The sequence below is a fragment of the Malaclemys terrapin genome, chromosome 10, assembly GCF_027887155.1.
Source record: "Malaclemys terrapin pileata isolate rMalTer1 chromosome 10, rMalTer1.hap1, whole genome shotgun sequence".
Classification (NCBI taxonomy): Eukaryota; Metazoa; Chordata; order Testudines; family Emydidae; genus Malaclemys; species Malaclemys terrapin.
In genome coordinates, this window is record NC_071514.1 from 13,265,312 (window position 1) to 13,278,467 (window position 13,156).

The following is a 13,156-nucleotide window of genomic DNA, read 5'->3' on the forward strand; positions in this document are numbered from 1 at the left end:
CTTTTGTGTGTTGCATTTCCTTTCAGTATACAGGTTTAAACTATGCAAGGTTTATTTTAAGTGAATATGCATGCACACAGCATAGGGTGTGGCGCACAATGAAAATTGCCTAGGGTCCTGTCCTCACAAAAAAGTAAGATGATTATCGCTATCAAACAAAGGTATTAAACATCTTTGCTACGCAATGACAGTAGCTGCTTCCCTGCAGTCAGTCAGTCATGGCATGCAGAGAGCAAGGGGAAGATTTTCAAAGATACAAATGGGTATCAGGTACCCAGCATCCATTTATTTGTCATGGAAGTTGGGTATCTAGCTGCTCTTTGTGCCTTTCAAAATCTCCTCCTACATATATACATGTGAACTCTCTCTCACCTAAGCATTGTGACTAAATATACATCTGGTGTCCTAGCCAAGAGTCATATAACCATAGGGTTAGAAGGGACCGCAAAGGTCATCTACTCCATTGTACGATGTCCAGAATAAAGAATGCTTTAGCTTGGGCATAAGTTTTGTGTGATTGTGTTTTTATTTTTTGCTTCGATGGGTGTAAGTAATCCAGCCCTACTTGACTTGGGGCTTGTCTACACTGCCCAACAAGTTGGACTATGGGGTGCGAATAGCAGTGTGGGCCAAAGTGCTGCGTTGTTACTTCCTCGTGTGGACGCTGCATGCGTGAACTAAGATTCCTCGTTCGTGTTAACATAGTTCTCGTCAAACAGGACTTATAATTTATGCCCGCAGTATCCGCCCGGGGGTGTTGTAGTGCAGCATTAGAGGGCGTACAGCTGTTCACACCCACCATAGTCTGTACAGTGGCACACGGTGCACTGTAGCATACTGTCGATATAGCCTTAAGCTACATCTACACTGCACACTTTTTTGGCAGCATCTGGGGTACATCCCACATAACTCCCCTAGCACGGGTATAAATAAATAGCATTAAAGCTGGCAAAGCATGGCATAGACAAGTAAAGACATGTCTGAAGGGTGTGGGTATGTATGCAAATATGTACTCTATATGCTCTCTACCCGCCAACCTCATGCCTCCTTGTCTACACTGCTAAAAAAGAGCAGTGTCCCACTTCTGGTGCCTTCCCTGCCGCAGGAATAGATTCCCTCAGCAAGGGAAGGCTCTGGCGGCAGTGGTAGTGGAGAAAAGCTTGGGTAGCTTCCTACTACAGAATGGGAAAGGCTCTGGCGGGGGGAAAGACTCCACCAGCTCCCCACGGCAGGAGCATTCCCCTTGCATGCGGAAAGACTCTGGCAAGGGCTCACCCGTCCCCACTGCCTCTCCCCACCAAAACCTTTCACTGACGTGTGTAGTTACACCCCACAGTGTGGATGCAGCCTGTGTAGCTACATATACATAACATGCCGCCACTGGTAATGTGTAGTGTAGGTGTAGCCAACAGCTTCTGTCAAAATTAAAGTAATGTACAGTGTACGTTAGCTCGCTATAGAACACATGGAATATTCAGGAGGCCAGATGAAGCCTAAGAATCAAATATTCTTTCAGGGATTGTTGTGTCAGATTAAAGACACACGGGTTTCAGGGGCCTTGTTGGTTTGCAGTACTTGCTTCATTTTGCAACTTGCACAACTCTTTCCAAAGAGAGGAAGTGTATTGTTTTGGGAAATGGGATGCAGCACATCAGTGTGTGAAACTTTCAAGCCAAGCGGCAAAGTGTGTTTTTGTGAAATCAAAAGCAAGTTGTCATTATGGAGGTGCCAGTAGCAAGTTTATAGTTAAAGTTGTGTTGAGTTTTGCACATAAAGCAGAGCTTCAACTTCTTGATTATGTCACATATTTTCACTTCCATATATTCTGTGTAAAACTGTTGCCGTCTGAATTTTTACTAGGATCATTTGGCTGTTTTTTGTGGCTTTCCTCCATCGTTTTGTTCCTCTTCTGTTAATGGAGCCCTTTGGTTTCTGCACAGAAGGAATACTAGATTCATATTTCAGTTGGGGATGATTGCCACGCATGTATTCCAGCCTGCGTTGTATCAGAGGACACCAGCCAGTTCCCATGTCTCACAAATTAAACCAATTCCTGATTGTGATGATGATAGTCTGCTGACTCCCTTTTAAAATGTCTAATATTCAACAGCAATGGTCCAGAGGTCTATTGTTCATATAGCACTCCTTGCTTCACATTCCACTACTTTTCTGCACTAATGGCCAGTATTTACTGTGGTAGTTCTTAAGAGAGTAGACTTTTAAAAAACATCTACAGAGCTTTGGCCTACTGGAAGCCAATGTACCTGTGAACTATTCAGATTATTTTTCCAGCTGACTGCTCCAAACATATTGGAAAAAATTAAATTTTTCTTAAAAAAAAAAAATGGAGACATTATAGATGTTTCTAAAGGTCAATTTTTGAATAAGTCTGGCCTTTTTTTCCCCTTTCATTTCTTTTTTTAATGTAAAATACCAGCTTGGGCAAAGCAGAAATTTTCCCTTCTGTAATTATTAATGGTTTTGTAATTGGGGGGTGAGGGGAGATGAAGAATCTCTCTGCATGGCTGAAACTTGTTGCTGGTCTAGAATTTCCATATAAAAGCATCCAGTGACTTTTGCACCAGTTAAAGTGAATTAATAACTGCTGCTTGGCCAGCTCCCAGCTCCTATCTTGTCCTAAGTGGTTGGGTTTTTATTGTAGAGATCAGCTGAGGAAGTGACATTTGAGTCTGGATTTGGTTTAGGCTAGGGTTTGAAATACAGGTTCAAGGCCAAATCAGGACTTGAGTTTGAATTTGATGGCACTGAAATCTCACAAGCTGTTCTGACAGGATGTCTGTTCCAGAACAGCAGAAATCTTATGCTTATTATTATCTTATTAGAAATCTAATCATTTGAGAATTCTTGAGACTTTTCTGCCATCATATGTGGTGGGAAAATCACAGTATTATCTGTTTTTGAGAGATTTTTAGCTCCATCGGAGCTAGGCCCAGAATCAGAATTGGAGGGGCAGGTTTGACTCAAGGGAATCCAATCTTGCCCCACCTTCAGAAATGCCAAGGGAATCAGATTTAGAGATTCTTCCCTCTCATAAGAGGTTTTTGTTGTTGTAATTTCTAAGCGCTTCATTTGTGAGATGTATACATTTGTGAGATGGAGGGGCCATGGGGATTACCTAAAGTGGGGTGGGGCTATTAGTACTTTTAACTCAAATAATTGGACTATAATATTTCTAGCTTTTTACTTACTTGGTTCTCTCCTGCTTTGTCAGTGATGGAGACATGCTAGCCACTAAGGCAGAAGTGGGCAAACTACGGGCTGGAACGTCCTTCCCCGCCCTGAGCTCCCGGCTGGGGAGGCTAGCCCCCTGGCCCCTCCCCTGCAGCCATGCCACCGCACGGGCAATGCTCTGGAACAGCGTGGCAGGCTCCGGCCGAGTGGCGCGGCTGCAGACATGCTGCTCTGAGCGGCATGGTAAGGGGGCCAGGTCGGGGGGGTTGGATAAGGGGCAGAGGGTCTCGGGGGGCAGTCAGAGGACAGGGAGCGAGGGGATTGGATGGAGCCGAGGGTCGGGGGGGCGGTCAGGGGATGGGGAACGGGGGGGTTGGATAAGCGTGGGAGTCCCAGGGGGCCTGTCAGGGGGGCGGGGGTGTGGATGGGGTTGGAGCAGTCAGGGGACAGGGAACAAGGGGGGTTAGATGGGTCGGGAGTTCTGAGGGGGGCAGGCAGGGGACGGGCGGGGACCAGGCTGTTTGGGGAGGCATAGCCTTCCCTACTCAGCCCTCCATACAGTTTTGCAACCCCGATGTGGCCCTCGGGCCAAAAAGTTTGCCCACCGCTGGACTAAGGTGATGGCAACTCATTGTAAAAGCATTTTCTCACTAGACAGTATATAAAACAGAAGTGGCACTAGCTTTGTAAGAGACTTCCCAACCTCCTAACTAGAGTATGTACAGGAAACCTTACGTGTGTTCAACCTCAGACGAGTTCTGACTTTGCATATCCTGGTAGCCTAGCGGGATTGCTGTGATGGCAATGCTTACAGCCTGGGTCAGGCCAGGGCAAGTCTCAACTCCCCCAGGGGCATCACTTCACTCAATTCAAGAGCATCACTGAGCAGCAAGATTAGGGATTCTTGACCAGTTCTCCGGTGGCTGTGAGAATCATAGGATATGTTACTACAACCATGAGCAAGGAAAATGGGGTGTTGTATCAAACAGGAAGGAAAGAGTTTCTGAAGCAAGAAAAAGACAGAAAGTTCTCTAGGTCCTTTGCATTTTTTCCCTTGATCCGAGCTATGATAGTCTTAACCTGCCATGCTGTATAAAAACATTTTTGTCTTTCTCTTTCATATGTACAGGAAATTGTGGGAAGTTAACAAAAGAGCGTAAACCCTAACGCCCATTACCGCTCTCAGAGACGCATTCAACATTCATGCACATCCTTTCATTTAGCAGACACATATCTGTGAATTTAATGATTTGCGGATTTTTGTTTGTCCGTTCAGGGGGTTTGCTATTTTTGACTTTATTAGAAGCCTTTTAAATATATTTTGCAAACTAAATATTTAAAATGGATTTCCCTGAATAGACAAAAATGACCAGGTATATTTGCTGGATCTAGTTTATATTGAATTTCATATGAATGTTTTTAGGCTGGGGATTTTCAAGCAGTTAGTAACCCAAATCCCATTATAAATCAGTGTGTGATGGACCTGGAACTCCCTGCGCCCCCTTTTGTAGAGCCCAGCCTTAATGGACAGTTTATCTCCAAGATGATTAGGACAAAATCTGATGCACTGAATGACTGGCTGACTCAGGGAATTAGGACTGGAATGTGGAGCTTTTTCACCTCCAGGTCGCTGGGTCATGTGCAAGCCAAGTTGGTATTAAGTAGTGAGTTGAGAGTTGTTACCCTTGGAACGTATCAGTGGCCTATATGAAATAAACTGATGAGTTCAGTCTAGCTGGACAAGAGTCTAAATCTCAAACCCAGTATCCCGACTCTCATTCCTGTTACCTTCTTTGGCGTCTCTGCAGAGTGATGGAAGATATAAATATAAAGGAGTGATCCTTTCACACTTGTGCAATATATTTTTTTCCCTGTTCCTTTCCTGCATCTGTTTTCCTGTCATTCTTGCTTTAATTAAGAAGATATTTGTGTTTAAGGAGAATCTTTTGCTGTTATAATCAACCCCTACTTCTGCCTGCCTGTGAAGTTATAAATCTTCAATCATGTCCCTAGTTGTTCAGTGACTCCTGTTCACCCCCTTATTTTTCATCTAAAGAGTAACAAGCATCTTTGTGTAATTTGAGGCATAGTATGCCATTGATTTTTAAGCAGAACTCCCAATCAATTGAAATCTGTGGGGAGATCTTGTTAATAATCATTATATGGCCTAATTATCATGGAAGGCAGCACATTTGGCAATATCTAGAGCTGCTCTTCTAGTTTGAGTGGAAGTGAAAATCCCTAATTACCCCACGATCTCGCATAGAAATGTAAGAGGAAATCAAAAGGCAAACTTCTTCTGACCTGACTTTTTGTGTGTGTGTTTTCTCACTTTACAGACTGCAATGCAATTGTTCACAAAGGCTGTAAGGAGAGTCTCGCATCCTGTGCAAAAGTCAAAATGAAGGTGAGAGGTTTCATGTCGTCTGCTGAACATGACATTTATTTTGAAGCGTTTTAGCATACAGATATCTTTTGCAACATGTGCAGGAATGGAATTTCCAATCTGCTGGGCATAATGTCAGAATCCCGTGTTATGGGGGAATCATTTTCCTAAACTCTCCTGAAATGTACGATACTCGCCCAAATTTTGTAGATTAATTCTGCTTCCCTTGCCTGATGTGAATAGGAAAAAATCATATTCTAAGTTTTGTAAAATGCAGCTCTGTTTGTTTAGAGCCAGGGGAAGGCAGGGATGGGGACAAGTGGTGGAGGAAGGGGGAAACAAGGACTGGGACATGGAGCTGAGCACGGGGGAGGGAAAGGAGGTTGCTCATCTCCCTCTAGTGACTGTCCCATATAAAGGATGCCAACCTACTACTGCTGTGAGTTACCATGTGAGCCTAAGTGACAGGTCTGTGCTGTGGATCTAAAGACTCCAGCAGTGCTGCTGATTTTATATATATATAGTCAATATGGTTCCACAATATAGAATTTGTTTTCTAGGTGTGATTAAAAAAAAACACTAGGATATTACATACAAAAAAAGCCTACTGTATGAGAACATTATGGTTGAAAAGTCAAGCAGTCAAAAGTTAGTAAATACCAGAATTAAGGTTTGCCCTCTGCAAACTTAACTTGCCCTCTTGTGCATATGCATAATGATACAGTCTTTACATGATCCACAGGACCCCTGCTTCATTCAGTGCAGAGACTGGACAGTGCTCAGGAAATGAATCAAACTTGTGTAGTTAGTGTGGCAGCTGTAGGTAGGACTCCTGCCTCATTTGTTGTAGAACTTGGAAGGTGTGTAGTGAATGAGACTGTGGATTGCAGGAAGAAGAAGGATAGTCTTGTTGTTTAGTCATTCGAATGCCACCCTGCCTCTGCCACAGAGTTCCTTTGTGATGCTAGACAAGTCACTTAAACCAAACTTTTCTAACATGACCCCTGTGTCCTTCCCTTTCTTGGTGCCTAACTTGAGATCTTGAGGTCTGATTTGCAGAAGTACAACTGAAGTCAGTGGGAGCTCTGTTCTGAAGAGATATAGTGCTGTGTTCTCCGAAGAATCAGGCTACGGGCAACTCAAATCAGACACCCACAATTAATGGACACTTTGACATTACTGCTTCCGTGCCTTAGTTTCCCATCAGTAAAACGGTAAAAAAGAAGAAGAATTGAGTAACCTGCTCTAACCTACACTCCATATTCCCCAAATCAGAAGAGTTTGCCCATATTTACCCTTGACTACTCTACTGGGAGTAACAATGCCTTACTTCATGGGGTGTGTGAAGATCAACTAATTAACATTTGTGAAACACTCAGGTGCTACATTGAAAAGGCCATCAGGAGATTAATGCTTCTCTATACAGAGTAGGGTTTGAATAGCGTGCAGTAATCACAGCGTGGAGCCACGCATTGATCAATGAGGATAAAACAGATACTATAGCAGTTCGTTAATGGAGCGCCTCTTCTCCTGTGCATCTCCATGTGACCGGAGTGAGCATGTACCATCCCCACCGAGCAACTGAGCATGCTGCCGCCCAGGGCTGCACTGGATTTCCCCTGCTATTGCTCCTCCTGGTACCAGGGGCCGCTGTGGCCATGGGCACAGGAACCCAGAGCAGGAAGATACTCTCTTCTGCGCCCTCCACACTCCCCTGGCAGCAGGGAGAGGAGCTGGGCCTGGGTGCGGTGGGTACGGTGAGCAGGGAGATTGGGATGAGGTTGCAATGAAATATAGACTAGCTCCCCAGTCTGTGAGCACCGTCCATCCTGTGCACTGAATGAGGCATGGATCCTATAGAAAAAATAGCATCTGCTCCTGTAATTACAACATAATGCATGTGCACCATGGAGCCAAATTAAGGTCACATGGGCAACCTTAATTTTGGCATTTTTTAACTTTTAAGTGCTAGACTTCGCAACTTTAATATTCTTTCAAGGCAGTTTTTGTATGTTAATATAGATGAGCGCCTCTGATTGGAATTCATGGTTGTCCCATGTGCGGGGAGCCCCCTTCTCATCCTGGTTCGCCAAGCCACCATGCTCTTCCTGTTCAAGGCTTTCGCTCCTGTCTTTAAATCATAAGCTGTTTGAGGCAAGGACTGTGTTCACCGTGCTGAGCACATTTAACAGCTAGCCACTACAATTATGTATACTGTTCCCTCAGTGATCCTTTTGGCTTTAATACACTTCGCTATCTAGCAATATCAGAACTATATCAGGATTATTGTCTCCCTATTTTACTTCTTATTGCAAATATTTCTCCATATTTGATTGCATACCTTGTGATGGCTTGGACTGTATCACCATGCTGAAGATGCTGCTGCTTGTAGATACCCAGGGCACTGTATCTGGGATCTAAGCTGTTCTGAGGGAACTCGGAATGGTGTTACTGCGTGATTAAAATAAGGTGTCTGTGGATATACACAGCCCTTTATTTATGTTGGGCGGGAAAAATTAAACCTCTCTCTTTCCCTTTCAGATACAAAAAGGGATGCTTCAGGCACACGATACCTCTTCGTTACCCACAGTAATTATGAGAAACAAGAGTAAGAAGCCTTCCCTTCCCTCTTTTCTGGTGTAGCTCTCTAAAAGTTCCTATTTTTCATTGTATTCGGTATAATCTTTTACCATTGTGTTCAACTGTTATCCATTTCAGTAAGATGAAAGAGAAAACATTTTAGGTTGCAGAAGTAAAGTGATTATATCCTGTGTGATAAGCAACGATTGGGATTGCTCATGTTGTGCAAATGGTTGGCCCAGTTCTGTGGTACCCATATAAGCTTATGCAGATACAAGCTATGGAAGAAAGAGGCCATGTTTTCCGTATTGGAGACAGTATTTTTAGTGATCTAGTTCTTTTCTGTTGGTTACACAATGCAATGGAGCTAGAATTTGGCTGTAGCTGGCCAGCTGAGAATTCTCCTGGAGTGAGTGAACTCTCAGCTGGAAAGAAGACATCAGAGGTGTTACCTGGGTTATTCATAAACTGGGAGAATGTTTAAAACAATATTGAACTGAGTGTATTGTTCAATGGGGAAGGCCAAACTGGGCCATTTCAGTAAGTAGCTCTTGTCAGATGGACCAGCAGTACCATTGTGGGAAACAGGAAGGCCGACCAGGGAAAGGAAAAAGAGGGAGTGAGATGCAGGGGCTAGTGATGATGTGGAGAGATGACCAAGCCCTTCTACATAACTGGAGGGTCTTTCTCTCTGCATTGTGTGAACTGATGGATAGTCAGAAACTCAGCCCTAAGAAGGGTCAGGGCAAATCGAGGGTTGGAAGAGCTCGAAGGAGGTGATAAGAGCACCAAGACGAGTTGCTGTAAGTGACTGTTTCAGTCATTTTGTAATAAAGTTCTGCTCACCTTCCCATTAGAGTATTCCACCCAACCCTCCCTTCCAGCAGGCAGTACAGTGAGGGGTCAAAGGTCTTTCCTTCCCCCACTAGGAAAGCCCAGCGTTCCGTCTGGTGCTCTGCTTACCACTTCCCTGCACAGGAACACAAGCGAACCATTGATGATCATTTACCTTGTTCGTTTTTTCCTATATTGCTGTAGAAGTTATTTATACATAAGAATATTGTGTCTTAAGAGTTTGGAACTGCCCAGATAGGTCAAACAAATATAAATTACGTTGTTCAGTGTGGGCTCCAGACTTACCTGGGGACTACTTCTGAAGTCTTACTCAGGCAGAACTACTCAAGTGCATGAAAATTATGTCCTGAGCAGGGATTTCAGGAATGGGCCTTGTGTTAACAAACCAGTAAAGACAGAGAATGAGGCTAGATTTAAATGGAGCTATAACAATTGATACCAGCTGAAGATCTGCCCCTGATTATTTCTAAGCAAAGAAGTAGTGGATTGTTAGAACCTTGCTTGGTCGAGTCGTCATAATGAGTTTAGCAAGGAGTTTGGATGGTGTTTCTTATCAGATATTTGGCATTTCTCTTCTAGCCTCACAACCTAAGGAGCGCCCTCGGTCTGCAATACTTGCCCCTGATGAAAACACAGTAACCTCAATATTCAATAACAGGAGATCACAGCAGACCACAACACTTTCAAAAAGCGTCTCAATACAGAACATTGCAGGGTAAGCTTGTGTGTGTACAGTAAGCAACCTACATTATTCCCCACATTTCATTAGGAATACATTTATGGGTGTGTCTCACATATATTCTATCACCACATATGCAGAAAGACAAATACTATATACTGTCTAGGAAAGGGTCAAGGTGCAGTTGCTGTGGAAACTATAACTTCAAATTTCCTGTGTGTTGGGAATTAAAATTTTCAACAGTTTGCATGTAATGCAGCCATTCAGAACTCAAGCTGGTAAAAGCTCCATACCATCACACATCATCATGTGTTTTGTCTTTATGTATAAAATAATTACATACACACGTGGAGTGCTGCTATACATAAAGAGTTTCCGTGATCATTAATTCTCTCTTCCATTTTCTCTAACACCAGTGATTTTAGAAAACCCTGTTGGATGTGTGTTTGCAGAGCTGTGAAGGGGAAAATTATCAAAAGGCTCGGTTTAGAAAAACATCCACAAGATTAACTGCTTATCCAAATGTTATATGAATTTCATTCAGCCAGAACTTTGCATGTACAGACCCTTGAGAGATTTCCAATATTCCTCAGCATTCGCTGAGCTGGAAAAACAGTACCTTGAAAATAAGGCATTGGAATGGCAATACAAAAATGAAAAGTAATTAAATTAAGTTTACCAAACTCTTTCAGACCTCAAATATTCACTTCAGGTTTTAGGGAAATGATTATTTCAGTTAGAAATGTAGATGATCCAGTTTGTTGAGCCCTAATTTGTAGTTATTAGCACTGTATATAAAGTGTATAAATACATGCGCACACAACACAATATACCTGTGCATAATCGGCAACATTTAGTGCAGCTTTCAGTTTTATTTAAAATTATATTTGTTTTATGTACTTTAAAAAGTGATTGATTTTGAGTTTTGGGGTCCTGAATGGGGTTCTGCATTTCCTTTTTTCTGCAGAGTTGGTAATGATGAAAGCATGATACAGACTTGGAAATTCCTGTCACAGTCAACAGACTCTTTACATAAAATCAGCCGAGTGAATGAATCCACGGAGTCGCTAACTGATGAGGGTAAGAGATCCCAATGTATTTGTACAAACACAGATGCATTCCCAGCAAATGGATGGTCTCAACATTGATTTTTAGAAATACTAAATCCTTTAAAAGTGTTTTGATATCAGATTTGTTTTCTTTGCTGGAAGATTGAAGCTTATTTACATAAGAAAATATAAAGAGAGACAAAAAAGCAAGGCCCCATATAGTAATTTCTTTATAGGCTAGAGCATTTTAGCATATTCTGAGTGGGGGGAAAATATATGAAGCATTTTATTTACATTTGAGTTATGTGGGCGGTGTTTATAGCTCAGATGTACACCTTCCTCCCCATCTTTCATGCTTTGTCTGTTCTTCCAATCTATTTGTACATCTACATATCCCTATATATTTTACTTTTCTCATATTGGCGGGTTCAAAATATATTTTAATTTTTTTTCAGTTAAATTTACGAATCTAATGTACATCAAACCAAAAAATGAAGTTATTTTTTAAGCAAGGAGTGCTCTAGGGTATAACTAGTCCTTAAATGTTTTATATCTTAGCCGACGCTGGCCTGAAAAGTACAATATGGTTTTAATTCATTAGGACAGGGGTCGGTAACGTTTGGCATGCGGCTCGCCAGGGTAAGCACCCTGGTGGGCCGGGCCAGTTTTATTTACCTGCTGACGTGGCAGGTTCGGCTGATTGCGGCCCCCACTGGCCACGATTAGCCGTCCCAGGCCAATGGGGGCATCGAGAAGCGGCGCGGGTGAGCGATGTGCTGGCCACGGCTTCTCGCAGCCCCCATTGGCCCAGGACGGCGAACCGCGTGCCAAACGTTGCCAATCCCTGCATTAGGAACTGAACAGAGGACATGATGACAGAGACATTTCCCAATTGCCAGGAATTCTCACATGTTGTGTCCAGGCAACAAATGAACAATTTCTTTCTAAAATGTACATAATCTTCAGTTCCGGGCACATCAATTATTGCTTTCTAAGCTTGAAAATACAGATTTCACAACGCGCTCCTTAACGGTTCTGTTAATTTACTGAAGTAAACAAAGGAGGGTAAATTGCATATTAATTACCATGTAATTACATGGTAGATAACTGGTTCTTGCTTGTCTTGTAAACCAGAGTTCAGTATACATGATAATTGTGGACTTTAGCAAGTAACCTGTAAAAGTAGTTTGCGTTGTTTCGTACTTACCCAGTAAAATTTGACATAATTGTTTCCATGTCAGTAAAGGAGAGTGGATATGATGTTTGTGGCATTCAGACAAAGCCTAAATCTGTAGACTAGGCAATGGGACTTTCAAATGGGACCAGATATCTGTTTATGCTGCTTTTATGCAGGTGCAGACATGAATGAAGGACAGCTCATGGGGGACTTTGAGATGGACTCCAAGCAGCTGGAGGCAGAATCCTGGAGTCAAGTAGTGGACAGCAAGTTTTTGCGGCAGCAAAAGAAGGATATCGTCAAACGGCAAGATGTCATATATGGTGAGATGTTTATTGGTTAAAGAGAAGTGATCCAATTTAGTTCGTAGAAACCTCTAGGTTTGGATGGTCTGTTCATATTTTTTAGTTTGTGACTAATTTGGAAACTTTAATTAATTAATGGAGATATCCCATCTCCTAGAACTGGAAGGGACCTTGAAAGGTCATCGAGTCCAGCCCCCTCCCTTCACTAGCAGGACCAAGTACTGATTTTGCCCCAGATCCCCAAGTGGCCCCCTCAAGGATTGAACTCACAACCCTGGGTTTAGCAGGCCAATGCTCAAACCACTGAGCTATCCCTCTCCCCTTGAAGTCAAAGGGAGTTTGCCATTGACTTCACTGGGGCCAGAATTTCATTCTTGGTGTTTACTGGAAACAAAGACCTCCAATGCCATCTTAGTAAGCTTTGGAATTCTGGATTTCACTTACCTTGAACCATCCAAACAAATTGCAACTCTGGTTTGTCTGGTGATGACCTTTATACACAGTTACCCATGAGTACAGAGTAGTCAATTACTTGTATTAGCATCTTCTCCCCCTTGATATAAGAGTCCTCTTTTGCTACACAGAAAAATAACTATATTGAGAGGAGCAACATGGTGTTTTGCTATTATCATCTGTCCTTCTGCAGTGTTCAAATTCCAGCATAATGGTCCCCAAACTTTTTACCTCCCCCCCGCCCCCCTTGTAGGGTGACCAGACAGCAAATGTGAAAAATCGGGACAGGGGGTGGCGGGTAATGGGAGCCTAGTAATGGGAGCCTATGTAAGAAAAAGACCCAAAAATCAGTACTATCCCTATAAAATCAGGACATCTGGTCACCCTACCCCCTTGCCCTTTGCCCTACCCCCCAGCTGCGGTTGGGAGCCAGGTGCCGAGGCTGGGGCTAGGTCTGTGGCTGGGAGCAGAGCTGTAGCT

At 43.1% G+C, this 13,156-nt stretch overlaps 1 protein-coding gene across 11 annotated transcripts in view; it reads left to right on the forward strand.

Moving 5' to 3' along the window:
* The window catches only part of AKAP13 (A-kinase anchoring protein 13), a 338,427-nt gene that overhangs the window by 295,156 nt on the left and 30,115 nt on the right, over positions 1–13,156 (forward strand). For all 11 annotated transcript variants that reach the window (XM_054041161.1, XM_054041152.1, XM_054041157.1 and 8 more), the window contains 5 exons: positions 5,532–5,599; positions 8,120–8,186; positions 9,593–9,728; positions 10,660–10,772; positions 12,095–12,241. In XM_054041161.1, coding sequence (XP_053897136.1) covers positions 5,532–5,599; positions 8,120–8,186; positions 9,593–9,728; positions 10,660–10,772; positions 12,095–12,241 — 531 coding nt within the window. The remainder of the gene's footprint in view (positions 1–5,531; positions 5,600–8,119; positions 8,187–9,592; positions 9,729–10,659; positions 10,773–12,094; positions 12,242–13,156) is intronic.